This window comes from Lentinula edodes (assembly GCF_021015755.1).
Source record: "Lentinula edodes strain Le(Bin) 0899 ss11 chromosome Unknown C8R40scaffold_11, whole genome shotgun sequence".
In the NCBI taxonomy this organism is placed as follows: domain Eukaryota; kingdom Fungi; phylum Basidiomycota; class Agaricomycetes; order Agaricales; family Omphalotaceae; genus Lentinula; species Lentinula edodes.
In genome coordinates this window covers 484,879-502,494 of record NW_025764317.1, presented here as the reverse complement: position 1 = coordinate 502,494, position 17,616 = coordinate 484,879, and the positions used below count along the sequence as shown (strand labels likewise).

Genomic DNA, 17,616 nt, shown 5'->3' with positions numbered 1-17,616 from the left:
TGATATTAAACATTTTGGATTTCTCGATAGTTCACATATGTACTAGGTGTTACACGTACTCAGTTGGCAGCTGTGCCATTTTCATATGCGCAGTTGAACCACACCGCACAGGGAGGGAAAATGCCCGCGGGTTCGTCTCCTGCATCGTTGAGCAATAGTGCGACTACACCATGAGGCGGGACATCGACCGCGGTGAAGTTGCGTACAGCGGTACCGTTGTCAGTATGAGTCCATAGATCCTGTTGGGTTTCGCATAAAGGAGATAAACAAATGACGGGGGAGGACTACGTACGCGAACAGAGTATTGTCTTCCGGCTCTGATCCAGGGAGATTCAGTAAGATTGAAAAACATGTCAGACGTCTCGTTGAGGGTGTTCAACTGTAACATACGAGTAATCAGCATGCATAATAATTCAAATATCACCGTGCAGGAGCAACTTACAAGCATGAAAACAGTTCCATTTTCAGAAGGACCGCTGTAATACTGAGCTGGGGAGGTGGAATTGCTTGTCCAGTCGGGCTGTACGAAGGAGCAGTGAGGCAAGCATACAAGGCGAAAAAGGTAATGATCTGCACATTAATCCCCCACCTGAATGGTGAGATTGATTTGCCGACAACAGAATCTTGGTTGATAGCGAGGATTTCCGTGTTAGTGAGAATTCCAAGTATGTCGGGTGTAATAGCAGATAACTGTTCGGTGAGTTATACAAGCTTTCGTTTATTAGCGAGGAATATGCTTACATTGGTCCCGATCTGAAATGCAAGAAGGAAGCCGGGAAAAAATAAATCAGGTCATTCGAAGCTACCGCAGAGGCACCTACAAGAAGAGGCGATTTCATCAATGCCCACGCTGTGAAATGAGACTTGGCCTCATCAAAAGTAAGTCCTCCATTTCCTCTGTGTCAACCGGACGTGTCAGCTACGATTCTCAAATGTTACGGAAAGAAAAAGCATAGTACAATTGTAACTACGGTATGGCGAAAAAGATAAAGATACAGTTAGCTCATTGATTGAAAACTTTAACAGAAGGAACGTACCATATCCATGTCATTGTGTCCATAAAAGTCCGTGGCTTGGGTGATGAATGAGTTACTACATGTACAAAATGTTATCGCATCGTGACACATTCTTTATCAGACTAACAAGTTGATGATAAGCGCTAGAGAGTCCCACTCCGGTGCAATATCGCCAGTAACCTGAGCGAGCGAACGTAGAGGGGGGAGAAAGACAGTCTCGAATTGACGGTGAACAGACAAGGAAGCTGGTACTCACCCTCCAACTATGGCCTAATGTTGATCCCCAACTGTACAGTCCCGTACAGCGTTAGTGATACTTAGAGGGGTGGAGAAGAAAAACAGGGACAAACAGCCAGACTTGTTCCTAAGCAACGTCAAACTTTCTGAAGCGCAAAAATAGTGAGGCCCACACACCCAACCCCACTGACAAAGCGAAAACAGGAATGGCGGTTGTCCAGAGCTTTGGGAAAGCTGGGCCAAAGCATCGGACATACGTGTGTATTCTGCAAAGCGATAGTTGCAATCAGTCCAGTAACGAAAGATGAAGATGGTGTGTATACGCACTGCCTATCATGCCTTCGCGAATAATGTCGTCGAATGGGACTGGGAAGGGAAAAGACAGGGTAAGCGTGTCAAGCCCTATAGTTGATCCTATCTGGCGTCGTAGTTAGGGCTACTTACTCGCGCAATTGTCGAATCTATCAAACCCATCAGTGGAAGCTCGAGGCTTGCTACGGTGCATTTTTCACTCACTTCAGATAATCGAAGCCCCAATCTTGGAAAGTCGTAGCATCGCGAAGTTCGTTCTGGAAGGAACCTGGATAACCACCGCAGGTGAACCATCCGGAATCGCTGTACTGAAAGCGAACAAGATGAGTAGTGAGTAGCTCAACCAAGTAGTATGGCGTACTATTCCGGTTTTACTGTTCCCCAGTCGTATCGTTAAAGAGCGTTCAAGGCGGTCATAAATAGCCGTAACCACTCACAATCCTAATTCATGTATCTGATCCGTGAGGTTCTTCATCCCGTGTGCGAAGCGGACCGAATCTGATTTTAAGAAGATTCATCACTTTGTCCACTGTCTGAATAGGATAACTCACCGGCTACAATATCTCCACTCGCACTGCGGTTCTTCTCCGCGTAGCAGTCGTCAATGTTGACGTATTCGTACCCGACGGCTTGGAGACCAAGAGAGACCATTAACTGAGCGGATTCGAGGACGAGGTCTTCGTCGATATTACACTGTCGAATTTGACTCGGACTTGGTATGGTGGGGACAATGGAAGGAAACGTACGCCATAAGCATTCCATGCTACGCCAAGCGGACACTTTGAGTAATGATTGTTTTGAAAGCTCGAAGACGTACTGTTGTATCCTAAAGCTGTGGGTGTAGATTAGAAACGAAACTCAGCACAAACGAGCGGTATGATGAACGCACCAGGAAGCTTTCCTACACCATTGTTCAGAGCATCGACGGGAACAGGAGAGAAACTAGTGTAAAGTACAGCAGATAGAAGTCCGAAAAGACTTGCGCTTCCTAGCATTTTGAACGCACGACTGGATGGATATGCTGATCTATTAATCTAGGCTTGAATCCTTTTATACCTGGCGAGATCCTTTATGTAAATCAGGACAGTCAGAATGGCATTACAGCGTCATGACGAGGTACATACACACATATGCATTGAGAACTCGAAGCTTCCTGGGGTCAGGTCGACCGGGGCGGTTCCATAAGGTTGAGTTGAGACCATTGAGTAAGTTGAGGAACCGAAAGATCAGGTGTGTCATTGTATCCCTTCTCGTCTCGGGAGAATCTACAACGATTTAATGAATATTGAAAGAAGTCTTGTGGACTCGTTAGGTTTTGTCCAAAGATTCTCCGAAATATAGTGAGGTTTAGTTGCAGTAGCCTTGTGCTCGCCTGGGCCTGATTTCGAATCTTGCTGTACAATTGCGATATGGATGGCCATATTGAACGACCGCTTCGCAGATGTTAGCGTTGTTCGTCTTTGGCCACCTCAGTGGCAGCATAGCATTGCGGCCTCGAAGAGCACTGAGTCTCATATCTATCTCTGGTGACGAATTACCAAACATCGCGTCGTGATTTCTTGGAGGTGCAGCTGGATGGTGTTGATATTTCAGCCGACAAGATGATATTTCAGCCGACAAGACAGTTGTTCTGATATATATGGCAGCAAGTCAAGATAGGTACAGGTACCGTCTTACTTGTAGAACGTAAATCGCCAGCTCTGTTACAGTAGAAAGATGGTGAGAACACACACATATTAATCTGCGCGACAATAGGCGACAATTAACACGCTCGCCTACATATCATTCTATCTTGTGTACATATATGAAGTACACTTGTTCAGACTTGTTCTCGTTGAAGGAGAAGATTTCGGCCCGGCTTCGGCTCAGCTTCTCCTTTAAAAACCTCACTTTGGCACACTTTAGCTTCCATTTTGCTGACGATGCTGCTTTTACTTGGGGATCGCGATGCATAATTGCGGCTTAATTCTACAAACCATTTCACTCACCCACCGGAAGTGGCCCCGGAAAGTCTGAGATACTGAATATCTATCTATCTGGAGAAATTGTGCATCCAGTCACGAGTGTGGCGTCTCTCAAGAGCCTTCAAGCTTCAAGGGCAAGCCGCAAAATCTTTAATCTTTACCTCTTTACCTCTTGACACTGCAGTTATCGAGTTGAACCTCAAAATTGAACGTGGCCTTTGAGAGAAACGGAACTGCGTTATGAGCGCTTATGATTTCATCCATGCACTTCACCAAGCTCTCAACGACTTTTCAGGATGGCCATGGATGTTGATGACACAGAATGACATGAAATGACACGGGACGATACAGGCTATGGAATCGTTCAAACTGTCCATCCAGGAATCGCTCTACTTATAGCTAAGTCCACGAACGGATCCAGAACAAAGCCTTCCCGAAATCTACTAGGTCGTACCAAGCTCGATTTTTAGGCCTAGGTTCTGTTCTTACAGCCATATACTTACTAGCTTCGGGCTGCTTCACACCAGGAATTGACCTAGTTCCGAAACAGGACAAACAAACTTCAAGCGACATGGATCATCATACATCAAACCTTCCTGCGCCGCGCCGTGCATCGTGGAAGTACCTATGTAGAGTTTCGGATGACCGACAAAGGTTAAAGCAGATTCCAGCTTTTCATCATGACTCATCATGACTAAAGACCTTTTCCCATTACAGCTACAAATTTCAAGCTCAAGATCCTTGGAGGAATGGAACGGGTGGATATGTAGTGCATCAGAAGGAGAGCCGTCGCCAAGGCATCCTATAAATTACTGGAGGGAGCCTTGCCGAACTTACATAGACCAACACAGACTCCGAACCCGTATCACCAAGGGTCAGTTTCCTCGTCTCTTGATCGGGCTCTCGGAATAATCCCAGACAAACTCCTATTATATCCCCCTCGTTCCAGTACTTCCACCAATTCAACAAACCATAGAGACTCCAAAGAACGAACATTTTCTTATTCCTGTGCTACAAACCTCAGGCCTTAGATTTAGACCTCACCTCTATGACATCTTCGGGTTCTTACCTCATCTGGACAGCAAAACCCCTCTTCGAGGGCCCGGGGACATATCGTCAACACGCTGACAGTGATGACAGTAAAGAAAGTGGTGCTCTCCAGCTCCTCGAACCTCAACTGCCGAACTTGACGACCCGGGCTAGTATTCTTGCTGAGGATGCCATGGTCACTCACACGTTATCGTTATCCGGCATACGCCCCGAACCTCTCTGCTCGATCTCGTCGCCCTCATCATTTTCCTCCCCGTTCATTCCAAATTCAGCTCCAACATCAATGAGTCGAGATGCACAGTCCTTGCCCACAGTTGCCCCTGATATAAATATACTGCTCTCGCCAACTTCCCGCCTCCCTGATGAACTCCTTGGAGAGATTTTTCACGAGTACGTCCTGTCGTTCTCGTGGGGAGCTGCTTCGAATTCGCAGATCGACCCATCGAAGAGGCAATTCGCTCCTTTGAGCTTGATGCGGATATGTTCTCGCTGGCGGGACGTGTGTATATCCACGCCAAAGCTTTGGGTGTATCATTACATTCCGATGTTGAAACCTGGGCAACAATTATCAAGATTCACTTCATTGAAGTTGGGTGGGGAGGGAAATATGGATAGGTATGTACCGCTAATGAAAATCATATACAGTATACTCAGATATGTATTCATTCCAGATCTTCCAAATCCAAACCGTCTCGAGATCTCTTGAAATCCTACATCAACTTAACGCAATACACCAAACTCGCATTAACTAACTCAAAATCCTGCCCTCTCCATGTCCACATCGTCATGTCCCCTGCTATTTACCCCGTTCCAGCGGCGGTAGATCTTTTGTTTAGTACCTCACAACGTTGGAAGAGTGCGTACATCGCTTGCACTATCGAGGCGACGTCCCCTGTGACTCTGTTCCCAAACAACTTGGGTGGAGGAAATAATTCAAAAATCAATTATGCGGATTTGGAAGAACTGACGTTGGAGTATGATGTGAGCGGGTTGAATGAGGAACAGTTCAATCATGGTCTTGGTTTCGTTGGGAACGGACATGGGTTGAGGATTCCGTCCTTTGTGCGCGCTCCGAAGTTACATGCACTGAGGCTGGTGAAAATGAAGTGGTGGCCAGTGCTGGATTCGGAGTTGGATATTAGCATACAGGATGACGACGCTATCGGTGAGACGGATGATGGAGATGATGGAGAGGGATTTGAAAGGAACGATGGGGAAGGAAGGCATGAGATGGAAGAGGGAGTTGTTCCTCATTATCTTCCTTATTCGCAAATTCGAAGTCTAACGGGAAGCGCATCCCTGCCGACGTTGTACACCCTCCTCAAGTTGTGCACTAATCTCGAAAGGGTGGAGGTCGAGCAAGAGCGATTTCCAGGCCTCACCCTTCCTCCGCCAGATGTGTCTGATTCCGATCCAAATGGAGGTGGTGGTCGTGGAGACATTGGTGAAGGAGGAAGGGGACTAGCATCGGGAGTCGCTTCACCTCATACCTCAACTCAACAAGTTTATAGCCCCATTTACGATTGGAATAGCACTTTCCACACTGGTCACGCCCCGAACACCAAAATCAACACTCCGTGCCTCCATACGCTCCACCTCACATTGCCCACCGATCAACCCTCGTTGACAAATTGGATTCGGCGTGCGCCGTCGTTGAGAAGCCTTTCATTGACGGGGGGTAAACTCACTTCGAAAATCATTCATGCACAGGTTGTGCGTGATTTAATTGCGTTTGTGCGTCGGCACAGAGAATCAGGCTTCTTCGACTCTGGATTTGGTAGATTCGACGACGGCTTTGGTGGACCGAGAAGGTGCGACTTTGATAATTTTACGCCAAGTGCCCATGCTGAAAGCTGTACCAGTGGGTTAGAAAGCTTCGCTCTCTCAACAGTTGAAATCAGCCCTGACCAGCTCGTTGAGCTGTTCACACTTATGCATGGGTTGAAAAAGTTGAACCTAGTACACAGTCGTGGGCTGCGAGGTCATATTTGGAGGTGTTGAGAGGTGGAAGTGGAGAGGTGCTTAGATGGTTGAGGGTGTCGAGCTCATTGAGTCCATTGAGGGTTCATCGACGTCTTCAAACAATATCTCACTCTGTATCCCATCGCTCCGCGAAGGATATGTTTATTGAACGTGGCCCAGATGGTGTCTGCCAAATTGCAGATCCGAAGAACATTCCCAGTGAGACATTAAAAAAACGGAAGAAGAAAAGATCAAAGGAGCTGCGTGTCAGGCTGTTAGTCGAGGACAAATCTTACTCCCTTGTCTAACCAATTTCTTGCTGTATTCCCCTAGATCTTCCATACAAGTAGAATGTGAAGAGTCGCTGAACGTATTGGAGTTTTGCAGGCTTCGAGGTGTGGAGGATTGTTCAACCTACGAGTTGGGATTTCAACATCTCGAACAATAAAATGGGGCTCAGTAAGCTTTATTCTACCATACACACGGACGATAAGATAGATCGACTTGTAAAGAGTAATACATACTACTATGAATACAGTTGCCTATCCATGATAATGAAGTATCAAGTACATTATGGTGCTGAAGATTCTTGCAGTTGTCAAAATCAATGATTTGCTTACAACTGTAACTATCCATGCTCACCTTGACAAGCATCCCACAATGTAGAATTGAACTTTCCAAAGCTGTCAAACTTTCTTTTGACTTCATCTTCCACAACAGTTCCTACAAAGGGCCGATACGGATTTCCTTTGGAATTCCTGTTTTCGGACCTCCAATCAACCCTCGACACTGAAGGTGCCAGCTTCAAATATGGTGAATTCGGCCATTGAGTTTCGTAAATAGGATTTAACATTGCAGAAAATATCTGGCACCAGTTCTCGTCATAGATCTGGTATTGAAGATCCTGAGGCAGTGGACGACGGGGAACTGGATATTTCCCTAGGAGGTATTCTATGACTTTTTGAAGTGCAAGGAATTGGTTCGCCTGTGAAGGAAGATTCGCAATAGCGGAAAGCACCTGTGATTCATCATCGCTCCGAAATTTGACATACCCCAATAGGGTGCCAGATGACATTTGTTCATCTATGTCGGTCGTCTGGATGTTCCAAGCACCATTGTGGGCTTGCGCGCGGAAAAGATGCTTGGTACCCCAAACTAGTACCCACCTTTCATAATAGTCCAGAAGCAATACACATCCAGGACGTTTGGTGGGCACATTACGCAGCAGTTTGTCCCCCATATTATATCTTCTGAGGTTGAGGGGGCGTGTTCGGATTGCTAGGAAAAGGGGCAAGTAGATGCGTGAAAAAAGCTAATACACAACAGAAAGCTTACGATTATCATGCAGTTGCAGTTGAGGGGTGGTAGCATGCGATGCAAGTGGCATAGCCAAGACCCCAAGGATGATCGGGAAGATGAGAACGGATACGGAAAGTGAGCGGAGCAAAGATGGCGGTAGCAACAGCATCGCAACACTGGGTATAAAACAATGGAGCTATCAGTCACATTAGAGCGTCCAGAGAAGGGCCGTCATACGCACGAGTGGAAGAAATGATGGTGAACTGATACGGAGTATGTGAGATGTAGCTTGCAGTTTCTGACGTTAAGGTTGAGCGTGAGCGGGGTTTGATACGTGGGATAAAAGGACGTACTTGATATGAGTGAAGAATGCAATGAACGACGAGCAAAAACGAAAACCGGTAACGATAATGTGTCGGGCCTGGGTGAGATAGAATTCGACCAGCGAATTCTTATCTGCTAAGGTTGCGTATCGTCGAGCAGAATATACAGGGACAGTGAGCAGGTACTTGAGTAATAAATGAACGGGTCGAATTGATCTCTTTAAATTTTCAGTATGTGGTCCATTTCCTCTAACGTTTTGATCGGATCATCATCCGCATGTACATATGCGCAGAATTCGATGCGCTGTTTTAAGAATTTTGACTGGTTTCTTAAGGAGCATCTGCAAAACCTGGATGTTCGCGAGAGCAAGGGTACTAGCTGGAGAGCGCTGTCCAGCGCTGAAAGCACTCCCAGCAGTTTTTCAGTACTGCTGGGAGCGCTTTCCCAGCTGAACAGTGCTGTCCGAGTCAGCTGCTTTCGAGCTCTTAGCCGAAAATACAGGTTTTACAGATGAGTTCCTGAGATAAAGGAGAGCCCAATTGCAAACCGGTAGAATTTCTTGAAAACTACAATTTTTTGAGCCAAACTGAGACCTTGCAGGAGCAACCGTTTGAGGGACGTTGAATCTCTTGACTCTTGTGGCATACACTTGCTTCCAGTAAGCGTGAGATTATTTCCGCGCGCGCCTATAATAGAAAGGCTCCTAATTCTCCTTTCCAGCTTTCCTCACTCATGAACGACACTAACCTTATCTTGCTTTCCATCGACCCAGATGCTGCGATAACCACCGTGTCGTTCCCCATGTCAGTCAGCAAAGACTCGTTTCCCTCACAAGCTCAAAGTGACCTTAAAATCATGCTGGGTACCGAAGCCGGTGGGTGGATCTGTCTTCTTTGTGAGTTTGATGGCTGTTTTTACCTCAGGGTCAGATGTGCTTGATCCTTCGGTTGTGGTTGATCCTTCGGTTGTGCTCAATCCTTCATGCATGTGCTCAATATCCCTTAGGTACTCAACGACCCTATCGCGGTAGACGACGAACCCGCTATGGCTGCACAATTAGGACACTTCAGTTACGAATGGACGAGGTGGAACAAAGGGAGATTGCGAGAGGCATTGAAGACTAATCCAAACCCCCAAGTCATTCAAGTTGTTGCGATCATGGCCCGAGAATTTAGAATGCTCCGTACGCGAAGGAATCATTGCTGCTTTACTCGTTTTCACTTGCTGATTTTTTTTTGCCTCAGCTCCACGAGAATTCCTTCCAGAGCTTCCTGGTGGTAAATTCTTTCACAAGCGACCGTCTCAAGCGCCTTCAAACGGAGCTTGCCCCAAGAAATTCTCTGAAAGTCAAGCAGATCCGGAGACAAGGATTCATATAGACCGTCCTCGGGAGCCTGATAATACCTCGGTTCCAGTTGCTCTTCTCGTGCCGTCCTTTGGAACCTTCCAGACCAACGTCAGGAACATCGCACCCTCCGACCGCGCCATGCGTTCTGCAACCAAGATGGCGAATGAACTCTGTGTAATCTTTCGTGACGAGCAAGAACGGGCGCAGAAATTCTGTTCAATCTTAAGTGAATTTCTTGGTGAAGATGTTGTCTCAAATGCTACGATTGGCGATTTCAAGACCGACGGTGGGGTTACGGTTGACAAGGACGGTCCCGCACGACTTCTCGTCAGCGTCAAATCAGATCAAACTGGCACCAGTGATCCGTGCTTTCAAGTTTCGTTGTCCTATCTCGAGAATACGCGCCGAGTTCGCCAGGATGTTGTCGATGATAAGAACGCAAAAGCGGCGGCGGCGGCGGCTTGGGTCAGGGCAAGGCTACCATCGATTTTGATATCGCATCCTGGTGAGTACATCGTTCAGGTTGTACCCTTCAATGAGATTAGTTGTTTGTTCTTAGGCCCCAATATCCAAATTCTTGGCGGTGTTATGACTGATCGACCGCAGATCGAAGTTCTTACACCATCTGTGCCTATGTATTTCCATGTTTCGAATCAAGACCTGTTTCTTGACCTTGCGCGCACCCTGACAGCCCTCAACATCCTTTTCGGTGACCTCGGCAAGCTGTACGATAACCCTCTCTCTCTCAACCCACTTCTTCCAGTTCAACATGTGTACCCTTACCCCCGTGGGTTCAAACGTGGTACTGAGGTCGTTACTATCACTTATTTGAAGCGCGTCGACCCCATTCGGCTGGTCTTTGAGGTTGAAACTGAGGAGAAGGACATTCTATATGTAAAATACACGCAACGGTATGGTGTTGAAGCCCATCGGAGGGCGCACGAATTGGGGATTGCCCCGGAGCTGCTGGCGTATGACGACATGCTTCCTGGGGGTTTGAAGATGATAGTAATGAACCCAATTCCCCCCGGCTACGTGGAAACCGATAGTATCAAACAGGGGAGTGAGGAACAAGGCAAGGTTCGAGCTCTAGTCATCGCTCAAATGAAACGTTACCTCGACGAAGGATTCGTTCACGGTGACCTCCGCGCTGCTAATATTTTTGTTGATGGTGAACGGCAGAATATCATGGTCATTGACTATGACTGGGCCGGGCGCACCAAGGAGGTGATGTATCCTCCAGATGTGCGATCATCTATCGAGGTTTGGCGGCCACATGCGGAATTAAGCCTTCGTGCTATTGAGACAGAACATGATTGGCAGATGCTGGAGCATCTCTACTACTAGCATAAGCACTCTTAATTACACAGACGATGTTCTATTTCGTTTTTGTTCTGTTCCGTTGTTGCGTAACCAAATGTAATGGATCCCTCCTTCTCTCCCGTTCATACGCATACTTGGTCCGATTTTTGGAATTCCAGAGGAAGATGAAGAGGGACCTATAATGAGATGAGGGCAAGGGGTGTTAGAGAATGGGACAGGAAAGGAAGGAGTGAGGGGAAAGGAAGAGGCGATGGAGAACCCAAGGAATGAGAAATGGAGAAAGAAGAAAAGAGGAGAGAGAAGAGGGAATGGCTGAGAGAAAGCGAACAAGATGAACAATAAACGAGGAAAGAAAAAAGGAAGGTAGGTAAATCAACGAAGAATACAATGTAACATAGATGAAGAGGAAGCAAAACGAATCGAAGGAAAGGGAAATGATGTGAATTGAAAACAAGAAAAGAGCATTCCACTCACCAAAACACACTGAAGAACAAGTGTAAAGAAAAAGCTCAACACCTCTCATCGTCTCTGCCTTTCTTTCCTCACCTTCTCCCTTCCGAATTTGTTGACGACCGGTTACCCCTGCTGAAACTGGGACTGTGATTTCACCAACTGTACGGAGGTAGAAGACCGCAACATTGTGTCTGTTCGACGCCATTAGCGGCAGCTGGACGTTGGCGGAGTCGGTTTCCTTGGTTAACCTGGAGTAGTAATAGGACGGTGAGGGTAGGTGTGGTGGTGGTGGACGTGAGGCGTGATAGAGTCCGCACCGTTTCACTCCATCTCGCTTCGTTTCGGTAGTGGGTCTTGGTAATGAGTTTCCAAGGGAGCGGTACTTGAGGAGAAGGAGGTGAAAGAGGAGGTGAAGGAGGTGATGGTGGAGGTGCTGATGGTGCACGTCCGCTTCCGCTTCTACATCCACTCCTACTTCTACTTCTACTTCCCCTTCCGCTGCTTCTGCCACTGCTACCGTGTCAAATGAAAGGAGTGAAAGGAGCAAGAGAAAGAGAGGATATCGAGAGGCGACAAGAGAGGTGGGTGAGAGAAAGAGAGTGAGAAGAGGATATATCAAGATGGCGTTGACAAGTGGCAGGACGATGAATCGATAGCGGTTGTACTTCCACTTCCACTCCTACTGCTTCTGCCGCCGCTTGGCGGTTACGGAGGTGGAGGCGGTGACTATATATAAAAGGGTTCCTTTTCTTGTGGTTGTCCCTATCGCCTATCGCTTATCTCTGAGGAGGGGTTATGTCATGGTAGGGGTACCTATATGGGACTGAGGGATTCGGTAGTTGATGGAGGAAAGAGGGAATGTAAGAACGAGGAGGGAAGAGGGAAGAGGGATGGAGGACGGAGGACGGAGAACGGAGAGCGAAAGGCGGAGGAAGAAGGATTGAGGGAGAACAAGGGAGGGAGAACGCACTGGCGCTTAGGTTGGGAAACACGAAGCATGCTGAAAGCAGCGAAGTACCCGGGAAGAGAGGGGAAGGACAAAGCGTGAAGCACAAGCGAACCATCCATTCACCAACTAATACACGCAAACCCACTTCCATTAACGAATCCTCAATCCGAATCCCAATAACGAACAGGCAGAGATTGAGACAGCAACGAGTGATACGAGGCCAAAAACGAAACTACACTTTCCATCTCCCTCTCCCTCTCGAAACAGACTTTGTCCTCGTCCTCGTCGACATCGCACTCCCAGTACACAATACATCCCTACCCTTGCCTGTGTCTGCACCTGCAACTGCGGCTGAGCTCGTGTCTGTGTCTGCGAGTGCGCAGACTGCACCGAAACGGAGACGATGTTCCTCAAAAGAGAGGGGGGTAGACGACCTCTACTCTGAGTCCGACCTCAGCCCTCAAAGCTTCACCTTGACTTTGACCTTTGCCCTCGTTGTCGTGGTTCGACTCTTCACGGAGGTTGTAGCATTTTAACAGAGCCGGAGAGCGAGACGGAGATGGGGACTCGTTGGTCGTTCCGGAGTCTGCTCCTCGTTGTGGTGGTGTTAGTGGTCATTGTCATTGTGGTGGTGGTTGTGTTCGTCGTGGTGGTGGTGGTCATCTGGTAACATCGTGTACATCTTCCTCATCTTCTTCTTCGTCGTCGTTAAATCGTCCTTTTCCTTTTCCTTTTCCTTTTCCTTTTCCTTTTCCTTTTCCTTTTCCTTTTCCTTTTCCTTTTCCTTTTCCTTTTCCTTTCCCAACACTCCCATCCCCAATTCCATTTCCATTCAAACCATTCAAACCAAATCCTCCATTCTGGTTAACCACCGGCGTCTCAATATACACCTCGCCGTCTTCTAGGGTGTGTGGTGTCTGGGCTGGTGGTTGGGAAAAAGGTGAGTAGGCGTGTGGTGCATTCGGCGGGGAGAAAGAGTGTGGTGAGTGTGGTTCATAAGAGTGGCCATCGTAGATAACTTAGGGGTTAATGGGTCAGGGGGGTTTGTGTTAAGGAGAAGATGGCCTTCAAATTTGGTCAGAATAGGAATGCCATTGAGTGTCATGCTTGTAGCTCGTGGGTAATGCGAGATTGACAGAGGGAATGTTTTCAGCTGACCCGGATAGCTGTAAATAGTACATAGCTTTTTGCATGATCTTTATACCTTTTCCCACCATTGCAATATTATACCCCTTCCTCTTTGTTGAAATACCACTTCACCTATATACTTTTGTCTGTTCTATACTATCTGAATTGACTGGGAATTCATAAGGCTTTGTAGAATCTTTGTAGGTAACATGTAGGGCACCACGTTGCAGTTACCCAATGATCATTTGCATCTGTCAATCAAACTTTAAACATCAATGTCTATAAAAGAGGTTACTGCTTTGTGAAGCCCATCATTCCCCCTTGCTTTCTACTATCATCGTTCACTGCAGGACCAAAGTAACAGTTAGTACGTGTGACTTGTCCTGTAAAATTATTTGGGCTGATTTATTTCATTTGTGATCAAGGTCTACCAAAGTAATCATTCAATGGATACTGCGTATAGTTGTTTCAATCACCTCTTATTGCAACAGCTAATATTTCAAATAACATTAGCACCATGTTTACTGGTGCACATCATTTTATCATCAATGGTGGCAATTTTACAGCCATTTGTAAGTTGTACAAAGATAAAAAAATCACTCAAACTCTGAAAATATTATCTACAGCAAGTGATGAGGCCACTAAGGTTGACCAGTGGCTTAAAGCTCCAGATTGCTCTAGCAATTATGTGACTGCAGAAGACAAAAAATTACAAGGCACTGGCAAATGGATATTTGACCTTGATGAATACAAGAAATGGAAATCTGAGCCTGGTGTATTGTGGATTCAAGGACCAGGTGTGACAATCTTGAACAGATGAAGGTTTATCCTTACTGATTATGTGTTGTAGCTGGATCAGGAAAAACTATTTTGACGTGAGTGATGAAAATTATGAACACAGATGATTATTCATCCGAGAGATACCTATGATAGAACCACAATCCTCCAAGATATTAAAGAAGTTCACAAAAATGCTGTTTGGTATCATTATTTTGATACTCGGGACAATACTGGTCTAAAAACTACATACCGTGGATTCCTGCTGTCTCTTATCAAGCAAATGGGGCTGGGGAATGAACAAATCAATCCTGCACTCTATGCTCTCTATAAGACAAACAAATTTAATGGAATCACAATTGAAGAACTTCAGAAACTGCTGAAAACCGTGATTGAAGAGAGAAATGCAGGATACATCGTTGTTGATGCAATGGATGAATGCAAAGAAGCAGACAAAGTATCAAAGTGGTTGTCCTCACACTCAAGTCAACTGTGGATGCTTGTGACAAGCAGATTACCAGCAGTTGGATTTGAAAACGGGATTATAAACATTGCACTTGGAGAGAAAGGGTCAAGAATGAATGCAGATATAGAACTGTATCTGAAATCAACAATTGACACTATACCAAGATTCAGAGACACAACCAGGGATTATATAAAGGAATCATTGAAAAACGGTGCTCATGGGGTGTAAGTAGTGGTGTTATTTTCATAATTTAGCATAATCTGAAATGATGTTTAGATTCCGTTGGGTTGAGTGCCAACTTAGAGCAGTGCAACAATGTACTTCCCATACAAGTGTGAAGAAGGCCCTGGGTAAACTCCCCAAAGACTTGGAGGAAACATATGAACAAGCTTTGAAAAGGTGTAAAGACCAGGGAAATGCAGAAGAAGCACAACATTTGCTTTTGTGGTTGCTCTATGCATATGAGCCATTGACAAAAAGGCAATTTGGTGAAATATTGGCAGTTGACCTAGGAGAGCAGGTTGTTAATCCTTACATGGAATTCAAAGAGGGACTGGTTATTGACACCACAATTGTGACTGTGGGACAGGACAAAATTGTCCAACTTGCCCATGCTTCAGTCAAGGAGTATCTCATTTCCTATTCTCTTCAAAAAGAGACCCAAGATCTATTTCAATTGAATGAAAAACTGGCTCATGATATTATGACACAAACAACCATCATCTACTTGATGCAGAAAGAAAATATTGACAGTGGCTATTATAGGTCTTTTGCTCATTACAGTGTGGAGAAATGGCTGTCTCATGCATCAAAGGTGGAAGAGTACAAGTTAAAAGGCAAAGCCCAAAACTTGATTCACAGAATGTTGGAAAATAATAACCAGTATTTTGCGAGATGGGAAACAATATACAGGAGACAGAGATATTTCAGTCCAAAAACACCATTATACTATGGAGCACTGAATGGCTTATGTGAGGTAGTCCCAAAGCTTATCAGTGAGCTAAACCTGGTAACTGCCAAAGAGAATATAGACACAAGTGGTGGTGAATATGGAAATGCACTCTGGGCTGCCTCATCTGAGGGGCATGAAGCAGCTGTCAAATTACTACTGGAGACTGGTGCAGATGCCAATGCACATAAGGGGTATTATAGAGATGCACTCCGGATTGCCTCATCTCAGGGGAATGAAGTAATTATCAAGTTGCTGCTGGAGAATGGTGCAGATGTCAATGCATATGGGGAGCACTATGGAAATGCACTCCAGTTTGCTGCATACAAGGGGAATGAAGCAATTGTCAAGTTGCTGCTGGAGAATGGTGCAGATGTCAATGTACAAGGGGGACAATACAGAAATGCACTCCTGGCTGCTACAAATAGGGGGAATGAAGCCATTGTTAAGTTGCTACTGGAGAATGGTGCAGATGTCAATGTACAAGGGGGACAATACATTGCCAAGTTGCTACTTTATGGTCCAGAGGTCAATCTACAAGGGGGACAATACAGATATGCACTCCTGGCTGCTGCAAATAGGGGGAATGAAGCCATTGTCAAGTTGCTGCTGGAGAATGGTGCAGATGTCAATGCACAAGGAGGGGAATATAGTAATGCACTCCAGGCTGCTGCTCATGCAAGAGATGAAGCCATTGTCAAGTTGCTGCTGGAGAATGGTGCAGATGTCAATGCACAAGGAGGGGAATATGGTAATGCACTCCAGGCTGCTGCTCATGCAAGAGATGAAGCAATTGTCAAGTTACTGCTGGAAAAGGGGGCAGATGTCAATGCCCAAGGAGGGGAATATGGTAATGCACTCCAGGCTGCTGCTCATGCAAGAGATGAAGCAATTGTCAAGTTACTGCTGGAAAAGGGGGCAGATGTCAATGCACAAGGAGGGGAATATGGTAATGCACTCCAGGCTGCTGCATACCAGGAGAATGAAGTAATTGTCAAGTTACTGCTGGAGAAGGGGGCAGATGTCAATGCCCAAGGAGGCAAATATGGTAATGCACTCCAGGCTGCTGCTCATGCAGGAGATGAAGCAATTGTCAAGTTACTGCTGGAGATGGGTGCAGATGTCAATACACAAGGAGGGAAATAAGGTAATGCACTCTGGTCTGCTAAATATGAAGGGAATGAAGCAATGGCCAACTTATTGCTGAAGAAGGGTGCCATGCCTTGCCCACAATCAGACTGGACCTCACTCCAAATTCCTCCATCTCCTTCTTTCCGCTGGTCTACCACATATTTCCATGGTAACTCACAACATTTTCTCCTCCTGAACCTATCCAGAACTCCTTCAAGACCTCAACACCACATTAGACCTCCCAGGAACATCCAAGAGCCTGCAGACAAGCTGCAGACCTCCATCAAAACACCTAAGTACTACAGCCACTAGCACAAATTGAGATCCTATGCTGTATTTTCTCATTGTGAAGTTCCCGATGTCCCCTTGTTCACTTCCCAAACTTATTTAAGTATTCTTTCAACATTCCAAGCCCTAACTTGATATATTCTGATCACACACCCTTGACATAGGTTTAGTTCCTGTCCCTTTGTACCTGCTAATCAGACACATTTCCTTTACTCTCTGTTTCTCTACTCACAGTCTCTTTACCTTTGTTCCTTGTCTCTACCAATTGTCCCTATGATCAAATACATGTTTTTACCTCATGCTTAAGCATCCTGAGTCAGTACCCAACCTCCCTCAGCCAATTCTAAAGCTCCCCAAATGTCTATTGTTCTGGTGAGCCAACCTTTCCAACACCTACCTTGAGCTCCCTACTTGTTTCCCAAGTACTGGGACCTTATCTACAAGCAATGTTGAAGCTCTCCATGTAGTCTACCCTCATATTGCTACTAACCTCCACCACTTGAGGACATCAACCTCAACTCCCTCTCATTTCGGGCTCCCCACTCCTCTAGCTTCCATCCCTTGACAGCTCAAACTACCCATATTGACAACCTGTTAAGATCATGTACACCATGAAGCTGTGCCAGAGGCCACAATGTGT

At 46.1% G+C, this 17,616-nt stretch overlaps 6 protein-coding genes across 6 annotated transcripts; 3 read left to right on the top strand and 3 right to left on the bottom strand.

Annotated features, from left to right (window-relative positions):
- Window positions 1–59: 59 nt before the first annotated feature.
- On the bottom strand, window positions 60–2,560 carry C8R40DRAFT_1168954 (glycoside hydrolase; the record flags this gene model as incomplete). The annotated part of the gene is made up of 19 exons (XM_046231282.1): window positions 60–239; window positions 293–379; window positions 443–520; window positions 577–690; window positions 742–753; window positions 807–897; window positions 960–967; window positions 1,038–1,092; window positions 1,144–1,196; window positions 1,431–1,519; window positions 1,581–1,619; window positions 1,698–1,714; window positions 1,770–1,873; window positions 1,927–1,939; window positions 2,003–2,063; window positions 2,117–2,258; window positions 2,312–2,328; window positions 2,383–2,397; window positions 2,455–2,560. 19 exons carry the CDS (start codon window positions 2,558–2,560, stop codon window positions 60–62), a joined length of 1,281 nt encoding a protein of 426 aa, XP_046088121.1.
- Window positions 2,561–4,230: 1,670 nt separating this feature from the next.
- Window positions 4,231–6,785, top strand: C8R40DRAFT_87981 (uncharacterized protein). The gene is made up of 2 exons (XM_046236534.1): window positions 4,231–5,194; window positions 5,251–6,785. The coding sequence occupies exons 1-2, from the start codon at window positions 4,578–4,580 to the stop codon at window positions 6,578–6,580; spliced, it is 1,947 nt and encodes a 648-aa protein (XP_046088120.1). The 5' UTR covers window positions 4,231–4,577; the 3' UTR covers window positions 6,581–6,785.
- Window positions 6,786–7,112: 327 nt separating this feature from the next.
- Window positions 7,113–8,009, bottom strand: C8R40DRAFT_1168952 (uncharacterized protein; the record flags this gene model as incomplete). The annotated part of the gene is made up of 3 exons (XM_046231281.1): window positions 7,113–7,129; window positions 7,184–7,819; window positions 7,877–8,009. The coding sequence occupies 3 exons, from the start codon at window positions 8,007–8,009 to the stop codon at window positions 7,113–7,115; spliced, it is 786 nt and encodes a 261-aa protein (XP_046088119.1).
- An 848-nt stretch (window positions 8,010–8,857) lies between these two features.
- Window positions 8,858–10,948, top strand: C8R40DRAFT_87996 (uncharacterized protein). Its single transcript, XM_046236536.1, has 3 exons — window positions 8,858–9,059; window positions 9,170–9,347; window positions 9,409–10,948. The coding sequence occupies exons 2-3, from the start codon at window positions 9,209–9,211 to the stop codon at window positions 10,857–10,859; spliced, it is 1,590 nt and encodes a 529-aa protein (XP_046088118.1). The 5' UTR covers window positions 8,858–9,059; window positions 9,170–9,208; the 3' UTR covers window positions 10,860–10,948.
- C8R40DRAFT_87963 (uncharacterized protein) lies at window positions 10,949–11,813 on the bottom strand. The gene is made up of 2 exons (XM_046236533.1): window positions 11,606–11,813; window positions 10,949–11,536 (listed from the first exon to the last, which is right to left on the bottom strand). Exon 2 carries the CDS (start codon window positions 11,491–11,493, stop codon window positions 11,038–11,040), a length of 456 nt encoding a protein of 151 aa, XP_046088117.1. The 5' UTR covers window positions 11,494–11,536; window positions 11,606–11,813; the 3' UTR covers window positions 10,949–11,037.
- Window positions 11,814–13,882: 2,069 nt separating this feature from the next.
- C8R40DRAFT_1041379 (ankyrin repeat-containing domain protein) lies at window positions 13,883–16,703 on the top strand (the record flags this gene model as incomplete). The annotated part of the gene is made up of 5 exons (XM_046223995.1): window positions 13,883–14,162; window positions 14,216–14,240; window positions 14,299–14,832; window positions 14,885–15,617; window positions 16,086–16,703. 5 exons carry the CDS (start codon window positions 13,883–13,885, stop codon window positions 16,701–16,703), a joined length of 2,190 nt encoding a protein of 729 aa, XP_046088116.1.
- Window positions 16,704–17,616: the final 913 nt, after the last annotated feature.